This window comes from Mobula birostris, chromosome 15 (assembly GCF_030028105.1).
Source record: "Mobula birostris isolate sMobBir1 chromosome 15, sMobBir1.hap1, whole genome shotgun sequence".
Classification (NCBI taxonomy): domain Eukaryota; kingdom Metazoa; phylum Chordata; class Chondrichthyes; order Myliobatiformes; family Myliobatidae; genus Mobula; species Mobula birostris.
Genome location: NC_092384.1, coordinates 24281455 through 24297287, shown reverse-complemented (window position 1 = coordinate 24297287; position 15833 = coordinate 24281455). Strand labels below are relative to the sequence as shown.

General features: G+C 42.2%; 1 protein-coding gene across 4 annotated transcripts in view; it reads left to right on the top strand.

Moving 5' to 3' along the window:
• The window catches only part of cpne2 (copine II), a 275831-nt gene that overhangs the window by 200642 nt on the left and 59356 nt on the right, over nucleotides 1-15833 (top strand). For 3 of the 4 annotated variants that reach the window (XM_072279463.1, XM_072279461.1, XM_072279462.1), the window contains 2 exons: nucleotides 3245-3299; nucleotides 13242-13293. In XM_072279463.1, the coding sequence (XP_072135564.1) occupies nucleotides 3245-3299; nucleotides 13242-13293 (107 nt within the window). The remainder of the gene's footprint in view (nucleotides 1-3244; nucleotides 3300-13241; nucleotides 13294-15833) is intronic. The other variant, XM_072279464.1, reaches the window with a different exon arrangement.

The following is a 15833-nucleotide window of genomic DNA, read 5'->3' as shown; positions in this document are numbered from 1 at the left end:
GTGTGAGGTGAAATTTGTTAACTTAGCAGCAGCAGTTCAATGCAATACATAATCTAGCAGAGAGAGAGAAAAAAAATAAAGTAAAACAGAATAATAAATAAACAAGTAAATCAATTATGTCTTTTGAATAGATTTTTCAAAAAATGTGCAAAAACAGAAATACGGTGTATTAATAAAAGTGAGGTAGTGACGAAGCTTCAATGTCCATTTAGGAATCGGATGGCAGAGGGGAACAAGCTGTTCCTGAATCACTGAGTGTGTGCCTTCAGGCTTCTGTACCTCCTACCTGATGGTAACAGTGAGAAAAGGGCATGCCCTGGGTGCTGGAGGTCCTTAATAACGGACGCTGCCTTTCTGAGACACCTGCCCCGATGATGTCCTGGTACTTTGTAGGCTAGTACCCAAGATGGAGCTGACTAGATTTACAACCCTCTGCAGCTTCTTTCGGTCCTGTGCAGTAGCCCCTCCATACCAGACAGTGATGCAGCCTGTCAGAATGCTCTCCACGGTACAAATACTGTATAGAAGTTTTTGAGTGAACTTGTTGACATGCCAAATCTCTTCAAACTCCTAATAAAATATAGCCGATATCATGCCTTCTTTATAACTATATCAATATGTTGGGACCAGGTTAGATCCTCAGAGATCTTGACACCCAGGAACTTGAAGCTGCTCACTCTCTCCACTTCTGATCTCTCTATGAGGATTGGTAAGTTTTCCTTCGTCTTACTCTTCCTGAAGTCCACAATCAGCTCTTTCATTTTACTGACACTGAGTGCCAGGTTGTTGCTGCGGCACCACTCTGCTAGTTGGCATATCTCACTCCTGTACGCCCTCTCATCACCATCTGAGATTCTACCAACAATGGTTGCATTGTCAGCAAATTTACAGATGGTATTTGATCTATGCCTAGCCACACAGCCATGTGTATATAGAGAGTAGAGCAGTGGGCTAAGCACACAACCCTGAGGTGCGCCAGTGTTGATCGTCAGCGAGGAAGAGGTGTTATCACCAATCCGCACAGTTTGTGGTCTTCCGGTTAGGAAGTCGAGGATCCAATTGCAGAGGAAGGTACAGAGGCCCAGGTTCTGCAACTTCTCAATCAGGATTGTGGGAACGATGGCATTAAGTGCTGAGCTATAGTCGATGGACAGCATCCTGACGTAGCTGTTTGTGTTGTCAGCAAGTGACGTAGGTGACAATGGGGCTTAGCCTCCAGATAAGCTCAAAGCCTTCTATGCACGCTTTCACCATAGAAACATGGAGGAACGTTCAGGAACTGCCACAGCCCTGGATGATCCTGTGATTTCAGTCCCTGAGGCTGATGTGTGAGCAGCTTTGTGGAGGGTGAACCCACATTAAGCATTCGGTCCAGTCAGGGTACCTGGCCAAGTACTAAAGACCTGTGCTGATCAATTGGCTGGACTGTTCACTGAGATCTTTAACCTTTCATTCGGCAGTCTGAGGTGCCCATCTGCTTCAAACGGGCTTCAATCATACTGGTGCCCAAGAGGAACATAGCAACCTGCCTCAATGACTATCATCCAGCAGCACTTATATCCACCCTGGTGAAGTGTTATGAGGAGCTGGTAATGCCCTTGAACAAAAAGTAGTGGATACAGCCCAATCCATCACGGATAAGACCCACCCCACCACTGAGCACATCTACATGAGGCATTGCCACAGGAAAGCAGTTTCCATCTTCAGGGACCCCCATCACCCAGGACATGCTGACTTCTCATTACTGTCAGTAGGATGGTGATACAGGAGCCTCAGGGCTCACACCACCAGGTTCAGGAACAGCTATTACCTCTGAACCAAAGGGGATACCTTCACTCAACTTCATTTGTCCCATCATTGAAATGTTCCTGCAACCCATAGACTCATTTTCAATGACTCTTCACCTCATGCTCTCAATATTTATTGCTTATTTATTATTATTATTATTATTATTTCTTTCATTTTGTATTTGCACAGTTTGTTGTTTTTTGCATACCAGTTGAACACTCAAGTTGCTGTGGTCTTTCATTGATTCTATTTTGGTTATTATTCTATTATGGATGGATTGAGTAAGTCCACAAGAAAATGAATCTCAAGATTGTGTATGGTGGCATATATGTACTTCAATAATAAATTTACTTTGAACTTTGAATTTAGGCCCTCGGTGGTTGGAGATGGTGATCGCCTGCCATTTGTGTGGCTCAGATGTTATGTGCCTCTCCTCAGCCCATGTCTGAATGTTGTCTGGGTCTCTCTGCGTTCAGACATTCAGCAGACTGCGTCATTTGCTGGGTATTTACAAATGGAAATGAACATTGTACAATCGTTCCCACTCCTGAGTGTGGGTGGGGGCAGGCCATCGATGCACCAGTTCAACGTCTTTCTTGAGGTGATAATTCCTCATGCAATGTAACATTGCCTCAGCCTAACATACGAATGCTAGGCTGAATTACGCACTCAGCGCTGTGGTGGGACGTGGATTAACCTCCTCCTGACTCAGGGCTACCACAGACAGCAGTTAGTTAGTTAACTAATATCGGTTAGTTAAGCACAGGTCGTGTTCCAAATCAGCAAGGCATTGCTCTGAAGCCTTTGCCCTTCACGTAAGTCAGTTACAAACAAGAATGCTTTTCTGTGACTTATAAATAACCACCACTTGAATTAAAAACTGTTTACTGTTAATGTTGTTTGGAGCACTTCCCTCTACATCCTTTCCATAGTGTAACACACACTAAATTCTGGAGGAACTCAGCAGGTCAGACGGCATCCTTGGAGGAAAATTCTCAGCTCCAAGTCCTGACTGTTTATAACTATTGCTCAAGATTTCCAGCATTTGCAGAATCCTTTGTGTGTTTCTTTTAAAAGAAGTCTGAATAAAATGTGTGTATGGGCAATATTGCATCATTTGCGTGTCGTGTATGTATTTTCTCCTCAGTGCATTCTAAATATTTGGTCTTGTTTTATGGATTGTTTGAGAAATTTTTCAATACACATCAAGGAGACAATGTATATCTTTCTTCTTTGTACTATTATAAATCTTGTGATGAGAATCTATCTGAATCCCATAATTCAAGTCAATGACACAGGAGTGGTGAAACATACTGACATTTAAAATGTCACATGTGCAGCTATTGCTCTTCTCAAGTAATTGGAATTGGAAAGAATTATCAGCAATCTTCATTTTATTGCAAAAACAATCTGTTGTATGCTTTACTCATCCATCTTCCCTTTTATCACCCTGCAGAGACAAGATGTTTCCAGCCTTAGGTTTTGGTGCACAGCTACCTCCTGACTGGAAGGTAAAGCCTTTTAAAATATGGTATTAACCCTTATTTACAATAGTTTGCATTTGTTCTGCCACCCCTTAATAAGTAGCTGTGAGAGTGTTTATCCAGACCTGCTGAGAGCTTTTAATTTTAAATGAGCATCATAAAAGCAGAGAACCGTGAAATTGTTAGTCAAGCCATGCAGCAGCCTCGGAGAGAGAAATGGAGTTAATGTTTCAGGTTGGCGACATTCATCACAATTGAAGACAGAGCTAGTGGCTGACCATGTTGTAAGCAATGGGGCATGGAGAATGGCCAGGGGAGCAAAAGGTTTGTCTTCGACAGGACAGGAAGTTGTAATGTTACATTCGAAGTTCAGAAGTTCAAAGTAAATTTGTAATCAAAGTACGTATATATCACCATGTACTACCTTGAGGTTCATTTTCTTGTAAATATTTACAGGAAAATAAAGAAATACAATAGAGTTAATGAAAAATTATACAAAACAAAAACTGACAAACACCTAATCTGCAAAAGAAGATGAGTCATGCAAATAATAAATTTTAAAAGTATATAAATAATATTGAGAACACAGGTCGTAGGGTCCCTGAAAGTGAGTTGATAGGTTGTGGAGTTGGTTCAGCACTGAGGTGAACAAGGTTATCCATGCTGGTTCAGTAGACTGATGTTTGTAGGGTAATAACTGTTCCTGAACCTGGTGGGAGTCCTCGATGATGGTTGGTGCTTTCTTTTGGCAGCGCTCCTTGTAGATGTGATCAATGATGGGGAGGGCTTTGCCTGTGATGGACTGTGTTGTATCCACTCCTTTTTGTATCCATTCCTGGCCATTGTTTTTTCCATACTTTGCCGTGAGGATCAGGATACCCTCCGCCATGATTCTATAGAAGTTTGTCAAAGTTTTAGCTGACTTGCCAAGCCTGTGCAAACTTCTAAGGAAGTAAGAGGTCTAAGAAACGGGTCAATGAAGAAAACAAAGAGGTCTGGATGACCGAAAGTAACAGCAGTACCACCAAATGGTGTCTGCAAACATGCGAGCAACTATGATGACTTATAAGCTCTGCGGTGAATCCTGATGAGTATAACACACTACAAAGGGACCTACATAGCTGCAACATTACCTCTCAGCTCCTAAACTCAATCCCACGATTGATGAAGGCCGATGCACCGTATTATTTATAAAGTTGCATATAATATCATTTACAAGGTTGCTGTTGTCTCCCCTTAACAAGGAATCTGATTGCTGAATGAGTATTTGACTGGGACATTGCTGTCTGACTTAAAACAAGTCAATGTAATAGGCTTGTGGCCTTTCTTATTTGTCCATAACTTGGTTTGATTTCTTAGTGATGCTAAACCCTGCCGATTATAGTTAATCAAGAAATGGAGCAAAGTATTCACACGGTCACTGGGTGAAGGGAACAAGATCCCTATTTTTCTGTCTGACAGTACAGAGACAACAATGTCACTGACCTTTTGTTCAAACAAGGATATCTTGAGAAAAGCAGTAAGCTTGTGAAAGCATATCCAGTTATTGACATTATTGATCTGTGCGCACAACACTTAAATTATCTGCACGGTGAGGATATTTAAGTTTGGAGAAAGGGGATTGGTGGGTACAGCGGGAATCAGATTTATTATCGTTGTAAAACCTTATGTTGTTCTACGGCAGCAGCACAATGCAGGGCAAAAAATAAACAGTGCAAAAGAGGGATAGCGAGGAATCTCATGATGGAGGGGAAGAAGCTGTTCCTAAGATAGTGAGTGTGGGTCTTCAGGTCCCTGTAGCCACAATGGTAGCATGGCCCAGATGGTAAGCTTGGTGATGGGTGCTGCCTTTTTGAGGCTCCGCCATTTGAAGGTGTCCTTGTTGGGGTGGGGGGGGGCGCGTTGTATTGTGTCTGTGATGGACCTGGCTGACTACAATTCTGCTCATTAGCACCTCCACAGCCATGACACAACCAGTCAGAATGCTCTCTACCATATATGCAAGAGTCTTTGGTGGCATACCAATCCTCCCTAAACTTATAATAAAATATAGCATTCTTCAATGTGTGGGGCCCAGGATCGATCCTCAGAGATGTTGACGTCAAGCTGCGTGAAGCTGCTCGTCTTTTCCATCACTGAGTGAGGACTGGTGTGTGTTCTCTGAACTTACCCATCCTGAAATCCATAATCAACTCCTAGCTCTTAGTGACGTTGAACACAGGATTGTTGTTGTGACGCCCGTCGACCAGCTGAACTGTCTCACTCCTGTAATTCTCCTCGTCACTGTCTGAGATTTTGCCAACAATATTGGTGTCATTGGTGAATTTCTAGATGGTGTTTGAGCTCTGTCTAGCAGCGACAGTCTTTGTGGAATTCCACGTTCTCTTGGGATTTTTCCAATTTCCTCCCACATCCCAAAGATGTGCAGGTCCATAGGCTGATTGGCCACTGTGAATGGTAAAACCTGGGACAGTTGATGGGAATATGGGGATTGACTGGCATAGCCTCAGTGTGGTGAATGACTTGTTTCTGTGCCCTGAAACTCTATTTGACAATTGTAGGGGTAAGTCGCTCATGTGTCACATCTGGGGGTATAGTAGATTCCTACACAATCTGAGGCATTTGTGAATGGGGCAATGGGAGGGTGCTTGACCTGTCACATTTGGAAGGGTTGGTGTTTGGGGCAAAATATTGAAGGTAGTTGAGGGAGATAGTGGATGAAACAGGAGGTACAGAAAATGGGTGATGCCACATCCAGGAATTCCAAACCTCTCCTCAGAAGGGGTGCGTTTTTCAGTATACACTTGTGACCAAATGTGAAACAGAAGTATCTCAGAGGATTTCCTCTGTTCATTCTAACACGTGAATTAATCTTTTATTGTTCACATCATCTGTGATCATTCAATGTTGGAGCCCTGGATTTAAAGTTTGCTTGGTGGAATCGTACTATCTATGCATTTGTACCTCAAGGAAACTTTATATTGTTTCCCAAAATCCCACTCGCTGAGAGAAATCAATCCAATTTTCCCTGAATGAGTTGTCCACTGTCACTGAGGGTGACTTTCCGTGGACCGAAATACAGTTTGTAGTATCATAGGTGTAGATGTGACTTCAAGTCAGTTCCACCATTGCTACTTCAGGGCTGATAAGTTTCCTAACTCGATGTACTCAGTTTCCCTGCCCACAGTTCCTCCTTAGATATTGGTTGAGCCAAAATTCACAGTTATTTTGGCAGAGAGAGTCCCACACTTTCACTGGAGTTCTGTGACAGGATGTATCTCTCAATGAGTAATTCCTACTTTTAACACATTTAGATGTTCTGTTTTACTTTGTTAAGGTGAATTATTGAATCTGAAATCATATTTGTTGCAGCCTCTCTTCATTTTGCCCTTGGTTTTAGAATGATTGTAACGACGATCTCTCTGAGACTGATTTGAAGTTATTTTAAGACTATGGCAAATTGAGAAACTGAGTGAGAAGGTTAAGTGCAAAAAGAAATTGAGAGAAGCCATCAGTTTTCAAGCAAATTGTGTCCTCATCCATCTTTTTTCCCAACACTTCAATTTCCACAGATGGTGGCTTGCAGAACAGGCAGATCTTTGTGTCACGGTACAGATTGTGAATGTTTATCTGCCAGATGCAAATGTCCTTGTTAATTAGTTAGAGATGTGTTTCAGCAGGAAAGAAATCTGTACACTAATTGTGCTGCTCAGGAAGTATTAATCTGGCTAACTGGGGCCCTAGTAAGATTGAATGAAAGGCCTGAGATTAGTAGGAGTTTGGTGGATGTTCTTTGTGAATGTGCCTGTTGTCCTGGTATTAAAGCAGGAAAGGTAGTTCATTAACTGCAAAGTGGCTGTGGTAATCTCTTCAAATGTTAACTATTCTTTGCAAAGCAGCAGCCTGCCCTTCTTGCAAGAGAATTGCACTCTCATTAGAGACATTGCAGAAGAAGGAGAGGTGGGCCATGGTGGAGATGGGGATGTTTGGTAGGAGAGCTTGAAGTGCAAAGAGAGGGAGGGAGACGTACAAGAAGTTTATGAGATGTAACAAGATATTTGGTTTGGTAAAAGCAAAGCTGTAATTCTGAGGCCTTATAATGCCCTGGTTGGACTGCACTTGGAGTATTGTGGCAGCTTTGGGCCCCTTTATCTAAGAACAGATGTGTTGGCATTGGAGAGGGCCCAGAGTAGGTTCTTGAGATGATCCCAGGATAATATATGAGGTGTGTTTGATAGCTTTGGGCTTGTATTCGCTGGAGTTTAGAATAATGATGGAGGAACTCACGGAATGGACGTGGAGAAGGTGCTTCCTACAGTGGGGGAATCTAGGACCAGAAGGCACAGCCTCAATATAGGTACTTCCCTTTAGAACAGGTGAGGAGGAATTTCTTATTCCAGAAGGTGGTGAACCCATAGATGGCTGTGGAGGATCCTAAAGCATGCAAAGATGATGGCGGCAATCAGCTCCTCACTTGTGGCTTTGTTGGGATGAGTTACAGAGGAGAAGAGTGCAACACACTGATGGTGCACAGGGACGAGATACATTTATACAGAGATGGGCTGCCTTGTAATGACAACCAGCAGGTGATGCTCTTTAACCTAACTTTCATTCGTAGGAGTTACCAGACAGCTTGGTAGTGCAGTGGTTAGCACGACACCATTACAGCTCGGAACGTTAGAGTTCAGAGTTCAGTTCCAATATTGTCTGTAAGGAGTTTTGAACGTCTTCCCCATAAATGCGTATGCTTCCTCCAGGTGCTCTGGTTACCTCCCACATTCCAAAGACGTATCAGTTAGGAGGTTAATTGGTCATTCTAAACTGCCTTGTGATTAGGCTATTGTTAAATCGGTGGGTTGCTGGGCTGTGTTACTCGTTGGGCTGGAAGGTCCTGTCCCACGTTGTACCTCTAAATAAAATCTGGGACACACCAAGGCTTACAGTGCATTATTTTGCAGCTGGATGTGGCATTCTGACCTATACCATGTCTGCTGGTGTTTTGGAACATTTCTATATACTTTCCCACTGGTACATTTAAGCCTGACTTTAAAACATCTGTACTGATCACCTATTTTTAGGCTAACTTCGACTTTCTGAGTCAGTCTTTGCCCTTCAATGTTGGGCAATTGGTGGGGATTTCCGAAAATCTCCCATAATCTGCCTGAATATCATTTCAGGTTTACTATGTCAACGGCACTTGGCTGAACTAGCTCAGATGTCTATCTTTATGTATGGGTAATCAATGCTCACATGATTGCATTGATCATTTCGCCGTATTTTTGGTTTGAAGTTTTCTAGTTCCATTTAGTATCAGAGAATTATACAATATAAAATCCTGAAATTTTTGCTCCGCTAACGTCAATGAAAACAGAAGAGTACCCCAAAGAATGAGTGACAATAAAATTACTGGAACCCCAAAGCCCCCTTCACCCCCCCCCACCCCACACACAAGCAGCAAAGCGATGACCCTCCCCCTCCCCCACTTATTTCAGCAAAAAGCACCAGCCCCCACCACCTGCCAAGCAAAACCCCTAAGAGAGACCATGATCTGGTGTGCCGCAAAAACTGATCGTTTATCTAACAACTCAATATACCTGAGGCTCACACTCTCCCTAATAAAGGGGCAGGGAGGTGTCGCACAGTGAGAGGGGAGACCAACAAAATCAAAACCACTCGCTAATGCAGTAAATTTTACATTAGCCCAGTTCTCCATCAGGCTTGGTGTTGTGTGAGCAAGCTCCTTCCTCTTGGCTTCTCACTGGGAATATTCCCCATCCATAACAAAATTGCACCACTATGATTGTATAGTTTCAATTGCTTTATTCATGCATGGTGATATTAATTAAATATCTCTTTCTGGCAATTAAAACACATTGTACCTGTCAAGTGCAGTGGGTGCCTTCTGACACATTCTGGCACTGATTTGCACTAGTCTTACCCAAATTCCTGGGCTCTGTTGTGGAACTCTTACCTTTGCGACTGCTCTCTGACTGTAAGTTTCATCAAAGATATCTTCATAGATATTGCAGATTTGCCATCAAGATCCATTATGAGGTTTTGTGTGCTTAGTGACCACAATTCAATTTGCTCATCAGTTAAACTAAAACCAAAGCTTTTACGGAGTACGTAGCAGAAGAGGGGTCAAAGCTACATTTCCAAGACAGCTCCTACAGTGAGGTAATATTCCCACTGGTGGCCTTTCTCATTTCTGATTCCAAAATTTAGCTCTCCAAGATCTTTTTTGAACCATTTAGGTTTGAAATGATACTATAACTTGTGTACTAATTTGACAAACAAAGCATAAAAAGACATTAACAAACTACACATCCATTTTGGATGCAGGAACTATATGTAATGTTTCTAAGTTTTGCTGGTGCCACAAAACCGGTTGTGTGTGGCACGTGGCCAAGTGGTTAAGGCGTTGGACTAGCAATCTGAAGGTCGTGAGTTCAAGCCCCAGCCGAGGCAGCATGTTGTGTCCTTGAGCAAGGCACTTAACCACACACTGCTCCAGTCTACCCAGCTGAAAATGGGTACCGGCAAAATGCTGGGGGTTAGCCTCAAGCACCGGCCTGATGAGTCCATAAGGCTCAGGACAGACTTTGAACAAGACTGGTTGGGATATTGAGCAAGAGGCATTGGTCTCAAGGTAGCTTGTACAAGTTCATTGATTGGGTGACTATGTGGTAAATGAACTGTAACATGGATGAATGTGAAATTGGGCACTTTGGCGAGAAATACAAAAGGGACAGTTTTCCATAAAGGGTGACCTATTGAGGAATGCTGGTTGGTGAATGGACCAGGGTGGCCTTGCACACCAGCCACTGAAAACAAATGTGCAGGTAAAACAGAGTTCAGATAGCAAATGCTGGTTAGCCTTCCTCACAAGAGGTTTTGTGTACAAGAGCTAGACTGTTACTAGAATTATAAAGGATCTCAGGCAAACCACATCTGGAGTATTGCTTGCACTTGTAATCTTGTTATCAAGAAGAAGATGTCTTGTACTTGCCATAAAGGAGAGGTTCATCAGACTGATTGCTGAATGAGGAGAGATTGAGTCACTCTTCATAGTTCTTCAGTAGAGTTTCCAAGAATAAGAAGAGAATACACAGAAATGTACTGTACAATGAGGCTTGAGAGAGTAGGCGTAGGGTGGTAGTGTTTTCTTGATGTAGGAGACTAGATTAACGAGTCTCAGGCTCAAAATGTGGAAGAGAAACCTATCTGGTTGAGATGAGGAGACACTTCTACACAGAGAGGATGGAATTCCCTACCAGAGGGAGTGGTGGAGAGCAACGCACACAAAATGCTAGAGGACCTCAGCAGGCCAGACAGCATCTAGGAAAAGAGGGCAGTCAACATTTCAGGCCAGAACCTTCCAGCATCTGCAGATCTTCTCCTGTTTGTGGAGGAGAGCAAGTCACCTTTTCTATTTAAGAAAAAGTACAAAGCTTCTGAGAAACAGAGGGCATCAAAGCTGCAGAAATATGATATTCAGAAGAGGGGAATCAGACGTGATCGTGTTGAATGGCAAAACTGGATCAAAGGGTCAAATGGCCTGCTTTCTATGTCATATTTAAAGAACAGTTTTCTGTAAGTTGTGTTGTTTGGGCACAGTCTCACCCTTTCTGTCAGTTTTACATCATGTTATTTGCCATAAAAGTAAAAGATTTCTATGTGTTCTCTGTATGAACTGAAAGGTTCGCAGACCCATGTTATGTACAAAATGTTCTACTGTGACCAATTCAACAAGACAGCAATTTTATTCTGTTCCCATCCTTCCAGTTACACACGGCTAAAGAACTATAATGCACCATGGAGCTGTTTCCCCTGTGCTTTTTGTCTCCAGCAGTGTAAACTGTCAATTTTAAACTAGTCCGTGTCCTTTAAATTATTCAAAGATAAAGGAGGTAGTTTTGGGCTTCCAAGCTTGCCACAGATTTCTAAACAATGCTCATCCACAGGCTTGAAGATGTCATGTTTTCTCTTATTGATGTTTTATCCTTCCAATCTCAAATGAGGTGGTAATAAATTTAATTCACAATCTTATCTCTGATGTCTGACACCTCACAGATGCCATAATTGTGACCATCTTTATTTAAAATTAAAGATTATCCTTCTTGATGACAGACATCGAAACATAGAGTGAAAGGAGTTGTTTGCGTCAATGACCAACACAGTCTGAGGATGTGATTGGGACAGCCTGCAAGTGTCGCCATGTTTCCGACGCCAAAATCACATGCCCGTAACTTACTAGCCTTTCTGTCTTTGGAATGTGGGAGGGGGTAACAGTGGCACCAGGTGGAAACCCTCGTGGTCACAGGGAGAAAGTACAAACTCATTACAGACAGTAGTGGGAATTGAACTTCAATCACGATCGCTAGCTCAATACTTGCATGCTATTTGTCAAGAAAGGGGACAAATACAATTATGTTTTCTACAGTGGGGCCTCTTTGCTGTTTGCCACAGGGAAAGTCTTCCCCAAACACTGTCTCCCAGAGGCCAAGGGGCTGCTCCAAGAATCACAGCATGGATTCTACCCATTCACAGATAGGATCCCCACTGCGTTGCCTATTTGGAGAGAAATACTTGGAGCAGCATCGACCACTGTAGACATCGATTTGACCTTGAAAGCCTTTGACTCCATCAATCAAGAAGGACACGGTGCAGCATCCTCCTCAAATATCCACCTTATCTTTGTTACATCATGGCAAGCAAGCCTTAATAGAGACACAAGAAACTAGAGAATCTGGAACCTGGAACAGCACACAAGATGCTGGAGGGGTCAGGCAGATTCTAGGGAGAGAAATGGAGGGTCTCGACCCAAAATGTTGACTGTTCATTTCCCACCTTAGCCGCTGAGTTCCTGCAGAATCTTTTGTGTTGAGTCCTGATCTTAAACTTGGACCTAATCTCACTTCCGACTGGCGTCAGGCTGGACCGCATTTTCCTCAATCTGTTTAAGAAGAAGACTGCAGTGAAGCATAAGGTTTGTGGTTTTGAGTTGCCACCCATGGTATTCACAAATCAACTATTGCGCAAGCATGCAGCAATGACTGATTAGCATTCTGAAAGAGAATAATAAAGTGGGGTTCTCGTTGGGACATATCATCATCCTAATACAAATTGTTCTTCACCACACATTTTTCCTTAGCTTTGTTGTATTCCTGTTAAGTAAACATACTGTCTGTGTAACATCTTTCTTCTTTGAAAAGCCACCAGTAAGGCATGATTGATTATCTGTACCCAGTTATATGGAATCTTCCACTGAGGAAGAATGCAATGTAACATCATAAAGCAGTGAAAGCTACAACTTTCCTGAAGCTGGTAGATGAGATGTGAAAATAATGGAAATGGATGTTTGTGTTGAACCCTTTTCAACAACGACAAGAAAGAGAGATTTGGTACTGAAAACTTTAAAGGAATTGTTAACTCAGCATTATTTATCTATTATTTATATTTACACCTTTTGTATTTTTTTGCACATCGGTTGTTCATTAGTCTTTATTTGTGTGTAGTTTTTCTGTGATTCTTTGTTCTACCGTGAATGCCCACAAGAAAATGAATCTCAGTTGTATATGGTAACACATGCATACTTTGATAATAAGTTTATTTTGAACTTTGAAAACAGTGTCCATCATCGATAAAGCTATAAAATGCTGGAGATGCCCAGCAGATCAGGCAGCATCTGCAGAGAGAGAAGCATTAATGCTTTAAGTTGGAAGCCCTTTCTCAGCATAATTGACGATGGGAATATCACTCAGGATTACAGTGGATCCAATCTTTAGCAGTTTTTAAGCGGGTGGCCCACCAGGGGCACGTAGAACATGTTGCCAATCGTTCCCTGCACTGTCACACCCTTTCTAGCTATAAAAAAAAATCAAATTTGCCGTTCGCACATATTATTAGTTTTCAAAATGCCATCAAAATGGCACAGCCTAATTTTTTCCATTATTTTTCTGTTCTCAGGTGTCCCATGAATTTGCCATTAACTTCAATCCTACAAATCCTTTCTGTTCAGGTTAGTATCTTCCTATTCATCAGCCCCCTCATGCCGTGACTCTCTCAAGTCTCTCATCTCTCCCCTTCTACCTTGTGTTCTTTACTGCTAATTGTGTTTCCTTTACCAGTTCTAGTCAGCAGCAGTGACTGTGGTGAGGATACTGCCTGCTTAAATCCCCCAAGTGTGCTAGTTACTGCTAATATTGCTCGCTGACTTCATTGCTCTGTTAAAATGATGCCTGGGAGCATTCGGTTTTGATTTACAAAGAGATCTTTGTCTGTGGCGAGTGCATTTATATATATATATATATATAATATATATACATAAAATAATATAATCAACCAGGGAATCTGCTTTCATTTTCAAGAATTGTTCATATAATTCCTGCTGAAATCTTTTGCAGCTAGTTTTAAATTGTGCATGTCGTGATTTTGAACAATGTGTGTTAATGGTCATTGTTTTGACTGGATGTATAAGACAGCAATTTATTAGTCCTGATCTGGCACATTGCATTTGTTCACCAGCATAGAGTTTCCACCCAAACCGAGTGCCCTCTTTATCCAGCTAACTCAGACCTGATCTTTCTCATGAAAATCAAAAAAAAATTGCAGATGCTAGAAATCTGAAATTTAAAAAATGTAGAAATATTTGGCACTCCAGTCAACATCTGAAGAACTTATCCTAGATGGAGGGTCTTTGGCTCTGTTTCTCAAGCCATTCGTGTTACAAAGAGAGGTTGCTAAGACTAGGACTTTGTTCCCTGGAATATACGATAGGAGATGGTGAGGTGACCTGAGAAAAGTAAATAAGGTCATGAGGGGCATCCATAGGGTGAAAGAAGTTAGTGTTTTCCCCCAGGGACAGTTTGCTAAAAACAGGAGAACATTAGTTTTAAGATCAGAGGCAAGTGATTTAAAAGGGTCGTCAGCAGCATCTTCTTCATGCAAAGGGTGTATTTGTAAAGAGGCACCAACAAGTAGTGGTTGAGACTGACATACTAAGAGCATTCAAAAGACATCTGGATAAGTACATGGAAAAGGAGAGGTTTCGGTTTGGGTAAATGGAGTCAGCCTGGATGAGTTACGCTGGAGAGACTATTTTTGTCCCGTATGACTCTAGTGTTCATCTGCAGTGTGGCATTGACAGAATCCTGGGAGGACATTGTCTACTTAGTCAAACACCAGGCTTCCAAAAAGGATTTTTACAGAAGCAGCTTTTTATTTAATTCTTCCTTCCCTTCCTGTTTCCAGGTCTCTTTGAGGATTATTTTCCTTACTATAACTCTAAACTAGAAATAAAGATGGCATTTACCTTTGTACTCGTTCTAAAACATTCTGAGCTAAAGTCATCCAAGTTGCATTTAATATGAGCAGATCTGAGGAAGTGTTTGGTGTGACCTGTGAATCAGGGTTCAGCCAATCAGTCCTTCAAATCTGCTCTGGCAATTTACAGGATCATGGCTATACATTCCACATTCATCTTTCACCCTCTTCTTTGCTTGCATCAGAAAAGAATTTGATTCGTCCCTTTTAACCTGATGCATCGACCCAAGGGAACACAGCTCTGCTGAACTGCTACAGAGAGGAGATGTCCGTTGTTGCTCTCAGAGGGGAAAGTGGGGCGGCGGGGGCAATCTGAAAGCACTTGTAACCAACCCTCCTCTTGGGGAATGGAGCAGGGATCCAAAGCGTAGGAGGAACTGGACAAACCTGAACCTTTGTCCTCTCAACTGCCCTGGCCAATAAAAGCTTCTGCCGTGTATCCTTCAGTGTCCAGGAGCTGATTCCATGAGATGTGCTTATCTTTTAGTTCAAACTCAGTGATTCTTGTCCATCAACAGACTGTTATTACCTTCTGCTGGATTTTAGCCTTTGGCCTGTTTGGAACCAACTTTAGGAAATGTGAGAAGTAATCTGGCTCCCTTTGGTGCATTTATTTCATCAGCACACGGAGGCTGTAATATGAGCAAATTAGCATCCTCCAAAATGGACCCATTTTAAATGTAGATTGTGAATTACACCCAGATTAAGTGTAAATAGTGAATTAAATTCCTCACCACCCCATTTCAGATCTTCACCATACATTTAAATTTAGACGTTAATCCAAATTCCTAGAAAATCCAAAATTCTGTTAAAATGTTGATCCTCTTTGTTAGTGAGCCGTCAGTATAAAACATACAAAATTCTGGAGGAGCCGATGAAGGGTCTCAGCCCAAACATTGGCTCTTTATTCCTCCGTATAACTGCTGCCTAACCTGCTGAATTCCTGCAGCACGTTGCGTGTTTTATTCTGTCAGCTCAAACATGTATACACCTTACAAACTGGATTTCCAACACCTGCAGAATCTCTTGTGTTTTTGAGCTGACAGTTTGGAATATGTTTGTTACATTGGATCAGTGAGGCTGAGCTTCCTTGCCTGAGTTTTCATTCTCACAAAACATTGCTATTGCTTTGTTCCAAATCCCGGGTGACATGCTTGTCAACCCAGCGTGTATGTGACTTGTAGCCACGTATACTCTGTCAACCAGCAAATGCAAAGCAACAGGTTTGCTTCCTCA